The sequence below is a fragment of the Narcine bancroftii genome, chromosome 4 (genome assembly GCF_036971445.1).
Source record: "Narcine bancroftii isolate sNarBan1 chromosome 4, sNarBan1.hap1, whole genome shotgun sequence".
NCBI classification, from domain to species: domain Eukaryota; kingdom Metazoa; phylum Chordata; class Chondrichthyes; order Torpediniformes; family Narcinidae; genus Narcine; species Narcine bancroftii.
In genome coordinates, this window is record NC_091472.1 from 262,148,675 (window position 1) to 262,168,749 (window position 20,075).

Genomic DNA, 20,075 nt, shown 5'->3' on the forward strand with positions numbered 1-20,075 from the left:
GATTTGAGTTTTGTGTGCCCGATGGAGATGTGGGGGGGCTGGTAATCATGGTGGGGAGCTGGCTGATGGAGGACCTCAGTTTTCTTCAGGCTGACTTCCAGGCCAAACATTTTGGCAGTTTCCGCAAAGCAGGACGTCAAGCGCTGAAGAGCTGGCTCTGAATGGGCAACTAAAGCGGCATCGTCTGCAAAGAGTAGTTCACGGACAAGTTTCTCTTGTGTCTTGGTGTGAGCTTGCAGGCGCCTCAGATTGAAGAGACTGCCATCCGTGCGGTACCGGATGTAAACAGCGTCTTCATTGTTGGGGTCTTTCATGACTTTGTTCAGCATCATGCTGAAGAAGATTGAAAAGAGGGTTGGTGCGAGAACACAGCCTTGCTTCACGCCATTGTTAATGGAGAAGGGTTCAGAGAGCTCATTGCTGTATCTGACCCGACCTTGTTGGTTTTCGTGCAGTTGGATAATCATGTTGAGGAACTTTGGGGGACATCCGATGCGCTCTAGTATTTGCCAAAGCCCTTTCCTGCTCACGGTGTTGAAGGCTTTGGTGAGGTCAACAAAGGTGATGTAGAGTCCTTTGTTTTGTTCTCTGCACTTTTCTTGGAGCTGTCTGAGGGCAAAGACCATGTCAGTAGTTCCTCTGTTTGCGCGAAAGCCGCACTGTGATTCTGGGAGAATATTCTCGGCGACACTAGGTATTATTCTATTTAGTAGAATCCTAGCAAAGATTTTGCCTGCAATGGAGAGCAACGTGATTCCCCTGTAGTTTGAGCAGTCTGATTTCTCGCCTTTGTTTTTGTACAGGGTGATGATGGTGGCATCACGAAGATCCTGAGGCAGTTTACCTTGGTCCCAACAAAGCTTGAAAAACTCATGCAGTTTGGCATGCAGAGTTTTGCCGCCAGCCTTCCAGACTTCTGGGGGGATTCCATCCATACCTGCTGCTTTGCCACTTTTCAGTTGTTCGATTGCCTTATATGTCTCATCCAGGGTGGGAACCTCATCCAGCTCTAGCCTTAGGGGCTGTTGAGGGAGCTGGAGCAGGGCGGAATCTTGGACTGAGCGGTTGGCACTGAAAAGAGATTGGAAGTGTTCTGACCATCGGTTGAGGATGGAGATCTTGTCGCTGAGGAGGACTTTGCCGTCTGAGCTGCGCAGCGGGCTTTGGACTTGGGGTGAGGGGCCGTACACAGCCTTTAGAGCCTCGTAGAAACCCCTGAAGTCGCCATTGTCCGCGCTGAGCTGTGTTCGTTTGGCGAGGCTAGTCCACCACTCATTTTGGATCTCCCGGAGTTTGCGCTGAAGATGGCTGCATGCGCGACGGAAGGCTTGTTTCCTCTCTGGAGCATTAGAACACAAGGAAATATGAGGAAGGAGTCAGCCATAAGATCGCTCAAGTCTGCCCTGTCCCATTTAGTGCCAGTTCTCTGTAGCTCTTTAAATTCCCCAACGTGCTCAACTCCACAACCCTCTGATGGCAGAGAATTCCAGAGCATTACCACCTTCTGTGAGAAGATGGTAGCAGGAGTTCCACAAGATGGCTCACCATCACCACCTACCCCAAGAGCAATTAGGGATGAGAAATGCTCTGAACTTGTTGCCTTCAACAGCCACTTTCTGAAAATGACAAACTAAGAAGAAACACAAAATACTTTTTAATTTGTGTTCGAACATCTGGTGTCTATTTTAATCCAAAGCAGCTTTCAAGGATGCTGGGTACAATTTCCTCCAGCGAACCTAAATTTTGAGCCTGATTAATAGAACATTACAGCACAATGCAGACCCTTTGGGCCACAATATTGTTCTGACCTAACAAAAACTAACCTTTTCCTACCTCATAACCCTCTGATTTTCTGTCTACTTGACTGTTTAATGCAAGTTATGATCTCCATTTATGCATGGATGGCAGATTTCCCACCTGATCCTGGGGAAAATGGGAAAGCCATGCATTTTCTGCAGATTCTTTTTTTTAAATTTAGAGACAGCCCTTCCAGCCCACAAAGCCACACTGCCCAAATACACCAATGTAACTCACAAACCAACCAACCCCACAAGTCTTATGCAAGAAACAGAAGCACCAAGAGGAATCTCCATGTGGTCATGGGGAGAATGTACAAACTTCTTATGGAGAGCAGTGGATTCAGACCCAGGTCATTTGTGCTGTAATAATTTTACACCAAACTGACATGCTTTCCAGTGGTTCTGCAAGATGAATTATGAGGTGAAACCAAACATTGAATTTTTAATATACTGTTACACAATGCCCATTGTAACTAATGGATATCCAAAGCAAATTATATATTTCTGAAATACAGTGACTGTTACCTTGTAGGCAACATGGCTGCTAATTTGATTGCAGTCAAGATCTCAAAATGTGACTCTGGTGGGATTCTCTTTTGCTTCCTTTATTTGGACTGTAATTTCTGGGCTTTTCCTGCTGAATAGTGAATATTTTTCCTGTCTCACCATAAAATAAATTTTGTGTAATGTCACATTTTCTATTTTATGGCAACTACTCTTTTTGTGTGCAATTCTGGCCACCCAGCTGAGAGGAAAAATACAATTAAGGTGAAGGAAAGATTCAGAAGAATATTACCTGAGCAGATAGATTTGAATTACAAACAGTAGCAAGACAGGCTGGGACTGTTTTCCCTTCAGCAGAAGAGGCCAAGGGTGGGAGGGAACCTTCTAGGTTTATAACATCAAGAGTGGCATAATAAAGATAAATAGTCATCGTGTTTATTTGAGGTTAGATGAATCTAAAACTAGAGGGCATAAATTTAAAGTGAGGGGGAAAAGATTCAAAGGGGACCTGAGGGGCAGGTTTTTCCACTCAGAGGATATCTCAGGGGTGGCCAAACCTACTTAACATAAGAGCCGCATACCATAAACTTTAGATGTTTGAGAGCCGTAGCAATCTCACAATCACAAGCCACACCCACTAACACTATCGTTAGCCCCTTTCAGGTGGCCATAATACCCGAATGTAAATCCACATAAAATACCCAAATGCAACTGTTGGGAGGCCACCTGAAAGCAGAAAACCAGTCCCCAATGTGTATTTACTCAACCAACCTTGGAGAGGTACATTTTCAGCTTCCGAGTGCTCCCCTTAGGCACCTGAAAGCAACAGCCTGAAAGCGGCTAGCCGCTTTCAGGTGCCTAGCAGGGGGTGGGCTGATGACAATCAGCCAGCAACCCAACTCCCAGTGCCTGACAGCCCCCCCCACTCCCCGCTGCCCGGTGACCCAACTCCCTGCTGCCTGACATCAGGGCTGGGGCGGCTGGCGCAGGACTATGGGGCTGGGGCAGCCAGCGTGGAAGGTTGCCCACCCCGGTACAGTTTTGTTGGGGAAAGTATTTTCCAATCCTTGTCTTGCAAATTATCCATTTGAATGGGGGTTTTGCTGATTACGCTTGACCACTCCTAACTGGGACATTGAACGCTTTCACACTTGCAAGGAGCCATCCCCATGGTTAGGACTGTTCTACCTTCTGCTGGTGACATCATGGCACATCGAGCAATGGTGAACCTGCTCTAAATCTTGATCAATGTAATATGATCTTATATTTGAACAAAAGTAATCATGCCTAATTATAACATAAGATCTATGTACAGCACAGTTTGAACCCTTCAGCCTCTGTTGTTGTTGTTGTGCCGACCTATATAAACCTTTCTAAGGAGCACGGGAAAAATAAATAGCAATAGCAGACAATTTTTAAAACCGTGTGGGAAAGTTGGTAGCACTATTATATACAGTTTATACAGTGTGGTAATACTATTGTGTACAATTTATAAATACCACGGGGAGGAAGTGACAGCGGATCTGTCCTCCCAGAATTTAATGTGGCAGAGCCAGGGCTGTGTGCACAGCTGCATGCACAGAGCACCCATGGAGAGATTTCTCTGCTGCATGGCATTCTGGGAAGTTGGGTCCACCATCGGTTCCCCCCCCCCCGCCATGATCTTTATAAATTGTGCTGTTTAAAAATTGTCCACTATTGCTAATTAATTTTTCTCTCCACCGCTGTGACTTTCCCCAACAGCAAAGTTTATACCTTCATTTTAATCTTTTCTTCCTTCACATTCCTGCACTTGCAAAAACTTAGGTCATCTTAATCCCACATTGCATTTGCCCATTCTACATATACCTGATTGCAATGCCAGCAGCTGCAGATCCCAGGGATTGTACTAGGGGTTGAGGCTGTCAATCCCCAGCATGAGATGACATCATCTGATGCCAGTGTTGAGACAATTTTCCTTTCACACTATAGACACTTTAAAGGCCATTGGTGTTTGATGTTTCAATTACATACCAACAAGTAGCAAGGGAAGTTCTTCCATTTTTTTCCCCTATCTCATGAATAAGAAATAGTCTTCTTCCACATCACAAACCTCCCAAAGACCTGATTCTATTCTTCATTTCCTTACTCATAGCATTTCTCCCTGTGAACAAGTTCAGCTATTATGTGTTGTGAACACAGCAGTGAAATGAACTCTCTTTAGACAAGGTCGCAAAGTAACAGGAAAGGGCATTTTCCCATGATGTAGAACTTTATGCTGAGCAAAGTGAATTTATTTTTAATTTAGACATACATACAGCATGGTAACAGACCCTTCTGGCCTCTGGCATGCCACCCAAATACCCCAGTACCTTTTGAAGGGTGGGAGGAAATTGAAGTGCCTGGTGGAAATCCACACTAACACGGGATGAATGTACAAACTCCAAACAGACAGGGCTGAATTCAAACCCAGGTTGCTGGCGCTGTAATAGTATTGCGCTACCTGCTAAGCTAACCATGCCACACATTATGACACTAATGTGCATAATCTCATTGTGGAATTGGCCAGAAGTTGTGAAAAAGAAGTGTTTTTTCTTAAATTCATCTAAGTTTCATTTTTTATAAATTTGGGTGGCACTAAGGAAATGAGAATTTAACATATAGAGCCACAAGAGCAAGATTATCTATTACTGAACTTTAAAAAAAATTAAAGTTTACCATGATGTTTAGTCCAGTCTCTCTGATGCAAAAAAAGAAATGTGGAATTTAAATTTTAAATTTAGACATTCAGTACAGTAACAGGCAATTCGGCTAATAGTCCATGCTGCCCTATTGGATCCAATTGACCTACAACCTTGTATGTTTTTGAAGTGAGAGAGGAAACCAGAGCACCAGGAGGAAATCCATGCAGAAAATGTTTCAACTCTGGACCCTTTATCAAACATATTGGGTGCAAAGAATCAGCAAGGGGATGTGGATGGGTGAAATATTAAGGCAAAAGAGTGGCAGAAAAAGCTTCATCTAAAGCTATTTATTCCTGCAAGTGGAATAGAAAAAAAACAACACATTTTAATGGTGAGAAACCAGTAAATAACGGTGGAAGAGAGGCTTTGTTGGCTAAATGCAGAACGTAAACATGCAGGTAATACTGAGGTATTTAGAAGGTAAATATTGGTTTTTATTTCAAAAGGTTGAAGTACAAAAGTGGCAAAATCATGCTGAGACTGCAGAGAACTTAGCTGAGACCTCATTTGAAGTATTGGACTTTTCATCTCTGGTTTTCCTTCAGCTATGGTTCAGTCTACTGTATGAAAATGTCATTGCAATGACCTTGACTTTATTTTGGGATGAGCAAGACACTTCCTAAATTAAAGAAAGACAATGACATTAGATAGGCACATGGATGTAAGAAAACCAGAAGGTTATGGGTGTGAGGTAGTGAAAAATTAGATTGTTGTGGAGTAGATTTACATAGGTCAGTGCAACATCATGGGATGAAAGGCCTGCAAAGTGCTGTAATGTTATTTGTTTGAAAGAAATAGAAAGATCTAATGTTTTGGATATATAATATTCTTATTTATTTGTGACAAATAATGCTGGCTTTACCAATGAAACACATTAAAAATGACAAAAGTTCATATGAAACATTTGAAATAGTTCTACAACAGCCCACTGATTGACACAATTGAAATAATCCCATTAAGACTGGTGGGATGTCTGCTTCATTACTTGTTCTTTTCCTGGAACTAACTTTTCCCTTTTCCATTTCTGGTACTTCTTAAATATCAAGGCCCATTTATTAATGGATTATTGGGGGAACAGAGGTGGAGTGGGTGAGCAAATTTAAATTCTTGGACTCATTATCTCAGAGGATCTTTCCTGGGCCCAACACACCAAAGGCATAGTGAAGAAAGTACGTCAGCACCTCTACTTCCTCAGGATTATGTGGAGGTTTGGTATGACATCAGAAACCCTGACAAATTTCTACAGAGGTGCAGTGGAAAGTGTACTGACCGGCTGAATCATGGTCTGGTATGGAAACAGCAATGCCCCTAAGCACACAGCCCAGGACATCACAGGCAAAACCATCCCCACCATTGAGTACATCTACAGGGAATGCTGCCATCGGAGAGCAACAGCAATCGTCAAAAACCTACACCACCCAGCAAACACTTGGTTCTTGCTGCTGCCATCAGGAAAGATATATAGGTGCCATAGGACTCACACAACAAGTTTCAGGAACAGCTGCTACCTCTCCACCATTGGATTCTGCAACCACAAACTCTGAGAGATTGATTTAGAGACTTACTTATGCACTTTATTGATATTATTTTTGTTCTCTCTGTATTGCACAGTAAGTTTGTTTACATTCAATATCTGTGTACAGTTCTTTGTTTACATTTTACGCTGTGTACAGTTAATTTTTTGCACTACCAATTAGTGGTAATTCTGCAGCGTATGCAGGAGAAAAGAATCTCAGGGATGTATGTGATGTCTTTTTTTTGTGCTCTGACAATAAATCTGAAATGCTTTATCATGGAGACTATAATTCATAAGGCCATAAGACACAGGAGTGGAAAGAGGCTATTCAGCCCATTGAGTCTGTCCCACCATTCATTCAGAATCTGATTCATTTTCTCCACTCAGCCCCACTGCCCAGCCTTCTCCCCATGACCTTTAATGCCCTGGCTAATCAAGAACCCATCCATCTCTGTCTTAAATGCACCCAATGACTTGGCCTGCACAACCACCTATGGCAACAAATTTCACAGATTTACCACCCACCAGCTGAAGAAATTCCTACGCCTTTTTGTTCTAAGTATGCACTTCAAATCTGAAAATTGATCGAGAAGGTAGATTTTTTTGGGGGGGTTCGGGGAAGTGAGAGGAGGGAACTGCCACAGAAGAGGGGTTGAAACTACAGGAAGATCAGCTTGGTGGGGTGGGTGGGTGGGGGAGAATACCTGATGGACCAAATGCTCCTCATTTTTGTTCTTGCCTGCAGACCTTCTCCCAAATTAATTTTCCCAAAATGAGAAATACTGTGAAAATATTTGATAGATACATTAGACTTAAAATCCATTTATCAAAAATGTCACTGACAGAATATTTTTGTAAGGCCTTTCGGCACTAAATTCTATTCTGAACAAAGCCAATAATGTGCACCATAGAGAACATTCTGGCTGGTTGCATCACTGCCTGGTATAGAGGTGCCAGTGTTTCTTGTTTATATATTTACTTGGATAATTGGTTTGTGGTGGTCTTATCTCAAAGTTAGAAATCTCTGGGTTCCAACTGTGGGAAGCTTCCTAATTCAAGTCCAAAATTCTACTGATTTGAGTTTAAAAATCTCAGCCAACATTCCAATTCAGGACTAATCAATAGCTACACCTTTGGAGGGGCCACCCTTCTGATGAGAAGTCATATCAATGCCAGTTAACTCCATTAGTCTCCATAGTGGTGTCAATGCTGATCATTCCTGAATCAATACACATTATCTAAAATTGTTGTGCTTTTAAATGATCTATTTATCAAATGCACTTTTCCTTATGCAAAACCATCTGATATAATGATGTGGATAAAACTTCTGCATTTTAAAATACCATTATTTCATAATCAAAAAAATCACATCTTCAGACAATTGCATAAATTGTTCAGCAGTAGGTGTATGTTTTAAATAAATAAATTGCAAAAAAAAACTTCAACTCATGCAAAACTGTTATCCTTATTCCCCTCAGTGCCCTGTTCAACCCATCATCAATTTCCTTGGTTTTATCTTCCGCAAGAAGTAGCATTGAGATTTCTCTCATGTTGAAATATCTTCATTGCCTCAGCATTCTCTAACAGCCTCCATCCCTGCAATCTTCAGAGGACACCACAGACTCTCCATTTCCAACTTAATTTCCCTGCTGTAATCTCCACCTTCACAATATTATCTTAAGAATTGTTTTCCTTATAGGGTGGTGAGGGCAGAAACCTCACCTCCCTCCAAGGAATCATTAAAATTATTTGATTTTTGAAAGTGTCCATTTGAGCATTGACCCACATTTAAAGGATGTGAACCAAGTTGGAAAACGTGATTAGTCTTGAAAATTGGTTTGCTAGGCACAGAGACAATGGGCCAAGTGGTCATCTTCTCTGCTAGATCATTGCATGATACCCAGTGGTGAATGACATTGGCAGTACATGGGCTATCTGGGCCAAGTAAATGATCTGCTCACCACTTCTTGTTTATAGCAGCAAGATGTTGCTTTTGTGGGGCAGGTCTCATTGGAGTCACAGATTAGAAATATACTCCAATATGCCCCATTCACACATCACATTCATGCTTAAAACCTGCAGAACTTGACAGGATAGAGAGAGAGTTGATATTTCTCAATGCTGGGGATCTTCAGTCAGGTTCTCAAATTAAGTGTTCAACCATTCAGGACAGGGATTTTATTTTTTTTTTTTTTGCACCTAGTGGTGAAATCACCACCAAAGAAACCTGTGGAGAATCAATCATACAATATGTTCAAGAAAGAGATTGACAGACCTTTTGATAGTAAAGGAACTACCAAAAATGGGAAAGGTGAAGTAAAAGTCAGGAAGGATCTTATTGAATGGTGGAATTAGCATGAGAAAAAAAAACATGCCGCCACCGTCGGAGCTGCAGTAATGGCAGCACCACTGTTACTGAAGACCCAGGAGAGTTGGGAGCAGAGACTATGCTTCCCTGTGGGGTTCAACTACCGAGTCCAACTGCCAAAGGCTCTGTACGAACTTAGACTTTTAAAGGAGGCAAGTGCTTTATTTTAAAAATCTGCGACCGCAGGAACTTCCCCCAAGATGGCAGTGCCCGTCTTTGGCAGTGGCCACGAGGGGTTGCAGAATCTGGGGAAGCTGGACACCAGAAAATGGGTAGACCACCCATGGTTTCAGAAGAAGAAGAATGAGAGGAGGTGGCTCCTGGATTGGGGATGACAGCAGTGGACCAGCGAGGGGCACTGAGGCTGAAAAACACACAGAAAGTGGGTGGCTGGCATCTGCAGTCAAGGGACTTGCACCAGGCTGCGGAATGCTGGAGATTAGCTGAAGAGGTACCAGGTATTGGAACCAAGATGCGAGAGGGAGCTGAGGGCACTGAAACTTCCTGATCGTGTCAGAGGTTTGATCAGGATCTTGGGTTGCTGATGGTTTGGACTAAAGTGTGTGTGGCTGCCAAGGCTACCAAAGCACTGGAGACAAATCCACGAACACTCAATGATTCTGAGGGGACTCTCTTTTGCTTCTCTGTGAGCATTCTGACATAATGCGTGAAGTGACCTCAGAGATGGGATTATTACAAACCAAATTTTGCAAATTGGTGGACACATGAGAAGGGGTAAGGACAGAATTGGGATGCGTCAATATAACCAGAACAGGGCAGGGTTTGATAAGAGCATACAAAACAGTGCACATCAGATTTGAACTCTAAGATTTTTAATGATCCATTGTGACAGATCAAGGATCAATACCTAGCAAGACAAAAGATGCAAATACTATTTTTTTTAATTAAATGGACATGTTTGTTTATTTTTATGGTCAGGTAAGATATCTATAATCTCCATGGAAAAATGGACCAGGAATTATAAATTGAGAGGGTTAAAACTAACCGATTTTAAGAAATTTTATTTAGCTGCACAGACTGAATTGGTTTTTTTCAATGTTTAAAAAAAAAATCAGATGACCATTCCTTCCTGGGTTACCATTGGTTTGTGCATGAAAGGAGAAGACACGGCAGAATAATTTATATATAAAATGGGACTAAATTAATCAGGGGAAGAAAACAAATAAAATACATATCTCAATCAAGGATTATGTCTTGGACAAGATCAAACAATTTATGGTACTAAAAGAGGAACTATCTTCAAAGATGCCTTCACTTCAAAATAATCATACCAAGTGGTAACAGGTGTATTGAGGATTGTTACAATCAACAGACGCAATTTGTGTTTTTTGAGAAACTAAAAAATAAATGCAAAATTCTTCTGCTCTCTCCAATTAAAATCTTTTTTTAAGGGACAAGTTGGGACCATCATTGGTCCTACCAATGTGCACAGACATGAAGGTTCTAATTCAAAAGGGGAATGCAACTAAATTTATTTCTACTATGTATTTCCTGCTCCAAGACCAAAGACCAAAAATTGAGAGATGGGAATCAGATTTGGGCATTGTAATTGATCAATGAGGATGGTCTAATTTATGCTAGGATAGTATTAATTCAAGATATGGAATGATATATTTCAATTTTTTTTTAACATTAATCCACTGAAGAGGTACTGGGCTTCTCCTCCAGGAAAAACAAGGACTGGTTCGACAAAAACAACCAGGAAATCCAGGGGCTGATTGCAAATAAGCGAGCTGCCCACCAAGCTCACCTTGCAGAGCCGTCCTGGCCAGAGAAGAAACGAGCTTTCTGTCGCGCATGCAGCCATCTTCAGCGTAAACTGAGTGGTGGACTAGCCTCGCCAAATGAACCCAGCTCAGCGCGGACATTGGCGACTTCAGGGGTTTTTACGAGGCTCTAAAGGCAGTGTACGGCCCCTCACCCCAAGTCCGAAGCCCGATGCGCAGCTCAGACGCCAAAGTCCTCCTCAGCGACAAGATCTCCATCCTCAACCGATGGTCAGAACACTTCCAATCTCTTTTCAGTGCCAACCGCTCAGTCCAAGAATCCGCCCTGCTCCAGCTCCCTCAACAGCCCTTAAGGCTAGAGCTGGATGAGGTCCTTACCCAGGAAGAGACATATAAGGCAATTGAACAACTGAAAAGTGGCAAAGCAGCAGGTATGGATGGAATCCCCCCAGAGGACTGGAAGGCTGGCGGCAAAACTCTGCATGCCAAACTGCCTGAGTTTTTCAAACTCTGCTGGGACCAAGGAAAGCTGCCTCAGGATCTTCGTGATGCCATCATCATCACCCTGTACAAAAAAAAGGCGAGAAATCAGACTGCTCAAACTACAGGGGAATCACGCTGCTCTCCATTGCAAGCAAAATCATCACTAGGATTCTCCTAAATAGAATAATACCTAGTGTCGCCGAAAATGTTCCCCCAGAATCACAGTGCAGTTTTGGCGCAAACAGAGGAACTACTGACATGGTCTTTGCCCTTAGACAGCTCCAAGAAAAGTGCAGTGAACAAAACAAAGGACTCTACATAACCTTTGTTGACCTCACCAAAGCCTTCGACACCGTGAGTAGGAAAGGGCTTTGGCAAATACTAGAGCGCCTCGGATGCCCCCCAAAGTTCCTCAACGTGGTTATCCAACTGCACGAAAACCAACAAGGTTGGGTCAGATACAGTAATGTGCTCTCTGAACCCTTCTCCATTAATAATGGCGTGAAGTAAGGCTGCGTTCTCGCACCAACCCTCTTTTCAATCTTCTTCAGCATGATGCTGAAACAAGCCATGAAAGACCTCAACAATGAAGACGCTGTTTACATCCGGTACCGCATGGATGGCAGTCTCTTCAATCTGAGGTGCCTGCAAGCTCACACTAAGACACAAGAGCAACTCATCCGTGAACTACTCTTTTCAGATGATGCCGCTTTAGTTGCCCATTCTGAGCCAGCTCTTCAGCGCTTGACGTCTTGTTTTGCGGAAACTGCCAAAATGTTTGGCCTGGAAGTCAGCCTGAAGAAGACTGAGGTCCTCCATCAGCCAGCTCCCCACCATGACCACCAGCCCCCCCACATCTCCATCGGGCACACAAAACTCAAAACGGTCAACCAGTTTACCTATCTCGGCTGCACCATTTCATCGGATGCAAGGATCGACAACGAGATAGACAACAGACTAGACAAGGCAAATAGCGCCTTTGGATAACTACACAAAAGTGTCTGGAAAAACAACCAACTGAAAAACCTCACAAAGATTAGCCTATACAGAGCCGTTGTCATACCCACACTCCTGTTCGGCTCCGAATCATGGGTCCTCTACTGGCATCACCTACGGCTCCTAGAACGCTTCCACCAGCGTTGTCTCTGCTCCATCCTCAACATTCATTGGAGCGACTTCATTTCCAACATCGAAGTACTCGAGATGGCAGAGGCCAACAGCATCGAATCCACGCTGCTGAAGATCAAACTGCGCTGGGTAGGTCACGTCTCCAGAATGGAGGACCATCGCCTTCCCAAGATTGTGTTCTATGGTGAGCTCTCCACTGGCCACCGAGACAGAGGTGCACCAAAGTAGAGGTACAAGGACTGCCTAAAGGAATCTCTTGGTGCCATATTGACCACTGCCAGTGGGCTGATATCGCCTCAAACCGTGCATCTTGGTGCCTCACAGTTCGGCGGGCAGCAACCTCCTTTGAATAAGACCACAGAGCCCACCTCACTGACAAAAGACAAAGGAGGAAAAACCCAACACCCAACCCCAACCAACCAATTTTCCCTTGCAACCGCTATAACCGTGTCTGCCTGTCCCGCATCGGACTTGTCAGCCACAAACGAGCCTGCAGCTGACGTGGACATTACCCCTCCATAAATCTTCGTCCGCGAAGCCAAGCCAAAGAGAAAGAAGAGAAATATGTGTTTTACGTGTGGCAAAGATATTGGTACTTTTATTCATTCTACTTGGTTATGCATGAAATTAAGGCCTTTTTGGATAACTTTGGGGGTAATATTAACTAAAATTATGGGGGTGGACTTCCCTCTTGATCCACAATTTTTCCTTTTGGGGAATTTGGCTGTCATGAATGTTAACTTCCCCAAAAGTTAATTCAAATGTATTGAAATCACTTTGAGAATAGCCAAGAAATGTACAGCAGTAACATGGAAATCTGATTCCTTCTTACATATTCATAGTTGGAATATGGAAATACAAAGTTGTCTATCCCTGGAGAAAATTACTTGTAATCATAGAAATAAATATAACATGTTCATAGATATTTGGCAGTCTTATATGAATGATTTAAATGCCCGGATAGTTTAGTTAATTTATTAAATATTTTATACTTAATTTTCATCCTTCATTAGTAATTTAATATTTTTATTTCCTTTTTGATTTAATTAAATGTTGATGCCAGCTGTTTCTCCTTTTCTTTTTTCTTCTCCCCCTCTGTACACAGTTTCTTTTCCTTTCTCTTGAAGTAGAGAGGGGTTTGTGTGTGTGTGTGTGTGTGTGTGTGTGTGTGTGTGTGTGTGTGTGTGTGTGTGTGTGTGTGTGTGTGTGTGTGTGTGTGTGTGTGAGAGGGAGAGAAAGAGAGAGATGGAGTCCTTTTTATATATTTTTTAAATTACATAAAATATTTTAAAAAGGATGTAAAATATCTCCTAAGGTGGCAGAAGAGAATAGCTGTAATGAGTGCGGATTTGATAGTTAGGGGAACAGATAAAAGGATCCATTCACAAGATCAAGACTCCCAGGTGGTGTGTTGCTTCACTAGTGCCAGGGATGTTTCAGATCGAGGCCACAGCATTCTCTAGTGCAGTGGTTTCCAACCTTTTTCTTCCCACTCACATACCACTTTAAGTATTCTCTATGTCATTGGTGCTCTGTGATTAGTAAGGGATTGCTTAAGGTGGTATGTGAGTGGGAAGGGAAGGTTGAGAACCACTGCTCTAGACCAAATTGTTACCAAAATATTTTGCTTGAGAAAAATTGTCATTGGCCCATTTCCTTTGGAGTTATGAAACCGTGCACATAACAAGTCAAGTAGGCATGATTAAAACAGTGTTTTGAAATTTATTTCTTTCCACCCACATCCCACCTTAAGCAATCCCTTACTAATCACAAAGCACCTATGGCATAGGGAATACTTAAAGTGGTATGTGAGTTGGAAGAAAAAGGTTGGGAACCATTGCTTTGGTGGATGGGTGAGTAGCCAGATATCATGGTCCACATGGATGCCAATGACATTGGTAAGAAAAGGGATGAGGAACATCCTGAAGAAATAATATCAGAAATTAGGAAGGAATTTAAAAAGCAGAACCTCATGGGTCGTAACCTCTGAATTGTTACCTGTTCCACATGCCAGTGCGGACAGAAATAGAAAGTTATGGCAGATGAATGTGCATCTGGAATTGGTGAAAAGAACAGGGATTTGTGAATCATTGGGATTTCTTCTGGGGAAGGTATAACTATAGAAACACAGCACAGAAAAACAGGCCCTTTGGCTCTTCTAGTCTGTCCCAAACTATTATTCTACCTGGTCCCACTAGCCTGCACCCAGTCCATAGCCCTGCATACTCCTTCCATCAATGTACCTGCCCAATTTTTTTTCTTAAATGTGAAAATTGAGCCCACATTCACCACTTCAGTTGGGATCTTGTTCCACACTCCCACCACTCTGTGTGAAGAAGTTCCCCCTTACCTTTTCCCCTTTCACCCTTCACCCATATTCCCTAGTTTGTATCTCACCTAACCCCAGTGGAAAAATCTTTACTTGAATTTACTCTATCTATACCCCTCATAATTTTGTATATCTCCAATAAATGACCCTTCATATACACTGCAGGGAATAAGGTTCGAACCTGTTTAACCTTTCCCTATAACTCAGTTGTTGATGACCCAGCAGCATCCTTGTAAATCTCTGTGCACTATTTCAATCTTATTAAGATCTTTCCTATAGTTAGGTGACCAAAACTGCACTCAATACTCCAAATTTGATCTCACCAAAATCTTATACGACTTAACCATAACATCGTGACTCCTATACTCAATACTTTGATTTATGAAGGTCAAGATGGCAAAAAGTTTTTTTTTTCACAACTCTAAACAGCTGTGACACACTTTCAGGGAATTATGTTTCTGTATTCCCAGATCCCTCTGTTCTACCGCACTCCTCAGTCCCCTACCATCTACTGTGATGCCCTACCTTGATTTGTCCTTCCAAAATGCAACATTACAAAAAGGAAGAGTTGCAAGTGAACTGGAAGTGGATCTATAACCTCATGGCCACATTTGCTAGAGTAGTTGAGGAGAGTTTAAATTATTTTGTCAGGGGTTGAGGACTAGAATAAGAGGGCAGAGAATAGAGCAGATGTTGGAAAGGATGATGCAATGTGTTGTGAGTTTGTGAGGAAGAACAGGTAGGGGAGGAAGCATAAATGTATTCAGGTGAAGTGTTGAAATGTGTTTATTTCAATTCATTAGGAATAAAGGATATTATCTGAATCAGTATGTAGAATTACAATGTGGCTGTTACGGATACTTGGCTGATGCAAGGACAGGATTGTTGATGCAGGTACCAGGTTTATAGGTTTTAAAAGGGATAGAATTAGAGGAGTAGCATTACTGGTCAGGGATAGTATCACAGCTGCAGAAAAAGAACTTCACTGTGGAAGGAGGGTCTAGTGAATTGGTGTGGGTGGAATTCAGAATTAGGAAGGGAGCAATCATTATATTGGGCATAATCCATAGGCTCCAAAATAGCCTTCGGGACACTAAGTAACAGATGAGTAGGCAGATTTTGGAATGAAGCACAAATAATAAAGTTGTTGTTATGGGAGACTTCAATTTTCCAAACATTGACCAGCAGCTCCTTATTGAAAGAGGGATAGATGTGACAGAATTTGTCAGGTTTGTCCAAGAAGGATTCCTGACACAGTATGTGGACCAGCAGACTAGAGGAAAGGTCATACTGGATCATGAACTGGTCATGTGACAGATGTCTAGGTGGGGGAGCATTTCAGTGATAGCAATCATAATTCACTGATGATAGGAAAAAGGAACCATGCTTAATAAAACAGGTGAGTTTTGAAGAACAGCTAATTAAGAGGAAGAAGGAAGCAAAACAAAAAGGGCTCAGAAGAGTTATACGGTAGCCAGGAAGGAACAAGAAAGGGCTTATGAGAGCTAAAAGGGGGCATAAGAAGGCCTTGAAAAATCGCATGAAAGAAGACCTGAAGGTGTCTCGTGTATACATGAAGCAGAGATATCATGAGAATGAAGGTAGGTCCATTTAAAAAGAAAGGAGGTAACATAGGCCTGGAGACAGTGGAGAGTGAGCAGGCTCTAAATTAATAGGTTCCTTTGAATTCACCAGAGAAATAGCCCTTGGTCAAGGTGAGGTCAGAATTGAATAATCATATTTGCTGAACCTTCTTGAGATTAAGTATGAGGAAGTACTGGATCTTCTTAAAACATTAGGATTGATAAGTCCCCAGGACCAGATGAGATATATCTCAGGTTGCAATGGGAAAGAAGGGAAGAGATTGTTGGGGCATTGGTAATGAGCTTTGCATCCACTTTGGCCACAGGGAAGGTGACATGGGATTGGATTTTTTTGCTAATATGGTCCCCTTCTTTAAGAAAGGTAATGAGGAGAATTCTGGGAATTGTAAATCAGTGATCCTTACATCAGTGGTAGGAAAACTATTGGAGAGGATTCTTTATGACAGGATTTATAAGCATCAAGAGAAGAAGCCTTCTCAGGGATTGTCAGCATAGCTTTGTGAGGGGAAGGTTATGCCTCATGAGCCTAATTCAATGTTTTTTTTTAGAAGGTAACAAAATAAATTATCACCTCCTCAAAGGTTAGGGCTAGGGTTACCCTAATGCTCACTCTAGCAGGGCAGAAGATATGGGGTATGGATTATAATAAGGCATTTGACAATGTCACCCATGGTAGACTCAGTCAGAAAATCATGAAGCATAGGATCCATGGGATCTTGGCTGTATGTATTCAAAATGATCTTGCCTGAAGAAATCAGAATGTAATGGTAGATTGAATGCTTTCAGCCTGGAGTTCCAGAGTGATCTGTTCAGCACCCCTGGTCTTTGTGATCTTTATAAATGACCTGGACAAAGATGTAGATGGGTCAGTAAGCTTGCAGATGATGCAAAAGTTGGAGCTATTGTGGATAGTGTTGAAGGTTGTTGTAGTTCACATCAGAAACTAGACAGGATGCAGAGTTGGGCAGAAAAATGGCACATGGAGTTCAATGTGGATAAATAAGGTGATACATTTTGGAAGGTCAAAGTAGGCAGAGTACATGATTAATGTTCAGATACTTAATAGTGTGGCAGAAGAGGGACCTTGGCGTTCAAATTTATAGAGCTTTCAAGGTTGCTATTCAGGTTGATAGGATAATTAAGAAGGCCCATGATATGCTGGCCTTCATTAGCCAGGTGATTGAATTCAGGAGTCATGAGGTAATGTTTCATATCTATAAATCTCTGCTGAGGTCACATATGGAATATTCTTTTCAGGCCTGGCCACATCATTACAGGAAGGATGTGGAAGCTAGTGAGATGGTACAGAGGAGATTTATCAGGATATTGCCTAGATTGGAGAACGTGTCTGATGAAGTAAATTTGACAGAGCTAGTGTTTTCTCTCTGGAGCCTTTTACTTTAGAGAGTAGTGGGTGCTTGGAATTCATTGTCAGAGGTTGTGGTAGAGGCAAGTAGAATAGGGTAATTTAAAAGCTCTGATAGAAGCAGACAGATTCAAGAAAAATTGAGGGTTATGGTTGAGATATGAAATGTTTAGTCCACGGAGTAGATTTATATAGGTTGGCACAACATCATGGGCCGAAGGGCCTGTACAGTGCTGTAAAGTTTATGATCTATATTCAATATGGTAGAAATGGGTTAATGTCACAATTTGAATCAGGGCGAGGAAGTTGACTTCACAGTTGAACAAGGTGCTTCCTTTTCAAACTAGGCTGACATAGCCATGGACGGAATTAAGGTCAGAAATATGGAAATATTGACAAAACTAAAGAAAATGGCATCTTTTCTGCATCAAGCTGGAGGAGTCATTGGTATTGATTTGGCAATTTGAGAGTATGGCAGGAACCTTCAGAGATAAAGTGAATTTGACCCTTTGGACTGATGGTTGGACACAACCCATTGAACCACATTATGTTCCAGAAAAGAGCACATTTGAGATGTGGAATAAAGCCATTCCACTCATCAAGCATGACACCATGGAGAACAGCTTTTGACCATCTGGGTAAAACATGATGGAGAAGCAGCTTGAGGGTGTTAGTTAACGACATTATTGTGAAGGTGCAGAAATCATCAAATCTGCACAAATGAGTCCAATGGTTAATGGCTACAAGTAACACCTGTCCAGCTCCTTCATGTGAATTAGGAAGAAAATGTGAATGGGAAACATGTGCTTCGGATCCACAGAGTACTTGGCCAACCATGTTGCGCCATATAGGTCAACTGCACAGCTTGTCGTACAGAATACTTCAGTAGCCATTTTTAAAAAATAAATAACTCACTGCTGTTTCCTTTTCTTTTAATTTGCCTGCATATTCATAATTAGGCGGTAGATTGAGACTTGCAAGAATAGTATTGTCTCCTGTACAGCTTTAACAGACAAAGATGTGGTCATTTGAAGAACAATTGTGTCTCTCCACCCCTCTCGACCTCCACCACACACACAAGTAACATGATTTGCCTCACCGAAACGCAAAACTCGTGCACATGTAGTTTCTATTAAGGTGAACTTCACACTTCAGATTTTCCAAGTCAGTTCTTTTTTTTCTTTTAAATATAACTTTCAATGTCCTAATTATTCAATACTCATTGTAGCAGATTATTCTAGGCAAGTTAAAATAATCTCTGTATTCTCAAGGCCAACTTCACCATTGACACAAAAACGACCACATTTGCAGCCATGAACCAGTGTCCATGACAGAAAATCTAACTCGACCTGTCTCGCTCGGTTTTGATGCTGTGGGCTTGTAACTATCTGCAGTCCCTGAAATAACTCCGAGTTGAGACATTAACTGCTTCAAGTACTTCAATCGCACGTCCTGCTTCCCATGCGGATTTGGAGTTTCGGTCCCAGACACAGCGTCTTCGTCTTTGGGCTCATTAAATCAAGAGGCGCTTTGAACAGTTAAAACAGATTACAAAATGCACTCAATAAGGAAAATAAACTTCCAGTCTCTAGTTACTGTCATTACAACAAACATTAGAACAAGCTGGATGATTCTATCGTTCAGGCACATCGCACACCAATTATACATTAAGATGTGTATCCAAGTAAATACAATGATGTTCTTTTAATTTGCATTACTACACACACACACACACACACACACACAAATAAAGACACAACCACCACTCTGCAGTGCGACTAGAAGATTTCCAGGAATGTCAGCCCAAGCTACCCTCGGCTTTCCCTTTTGGAACCCCTCGGACCGATGTGTAGCAATGCACTTTCCCGCTGCTCTCTCATTCCCATTTCCTCAATGATCACCCGAAACCATCTACTTACGTGAACGGGCAGTTGACAACAAGCCCCACAGACTGATGATACTGGAGAGAGAAAGGGCCAAGAAGCAGTTGCTGACAGTGCACGAGTCCATTTTTTCTCTCCCCCGCTCCCGAAATAAATATCTGGAAGAGTGGCTGGTTCAACGCTGGTGCTCGGTCGCTCTGCACTTGACCCGATCCACGCACATTCTCCCTCGCGTCGTTCTGGTGCCCTCCTCTTCCTCCTCTCCCCCCCCACCCGGGTTAAAGCCTGCTGTTCCTTCACTCACGCTGCCTTTACAGACCACACGTTTCCCTGCACCAACTCTTCAGGACCGGGAAACCGGGACGTTGGAGAAAAGTCGAAAGCTTCACTTTCATTGAACCCCCATGAAAGTCGTTGCGAAGGAGGCGCCCCCTCTAGTTTGATGAGCGGGGACCATGGGCCACGCTCCTTAGATATTGAGGGAGATTAGAAGAGGTTCCATCTCCAGTCTTGAGGGTGAGTATGTCTGTCTAAATCCATAATGCGACCTCCCATTCCCCAGTTTTGTCAGTGGCCTTTTGTAACGCGTCTCCGTCAACCCCCTCTGTAACCCCCCCCCCCCAC

At 42.5% G+C, this 20,075-nt stretch overlaps 1 protein-coding gene across 5 annotated transcripts in view; it reads right to left on the bottom strand.

The window, feature by feature from the left end:
- Positions 1–19,649, bottom strand: part of LOC138761905 (contactin-associated protein-like 5) — an 857,011-nt gene extending 837,362 nt beyond the window's left edge. For all 5 annotated transcript variants that reach the window (XM_069934856.1, XM_069934855.1, XM_069934854.1 and 2 more), the window contains exon 1: positions 19,488–19,649. In XM_069934856.1, the coding sequence (XP_069790957.1) occupies positions 19,488–19,578 (91 nt within the window). In that variant the 5' untranslated portion in view covers positions 19,579–19,649. The remainder of the gene's footprint in view (positions 1–19,487) is intronic.
- Positions 19,650–20,075: the final 426 nt, after the last annotated feature.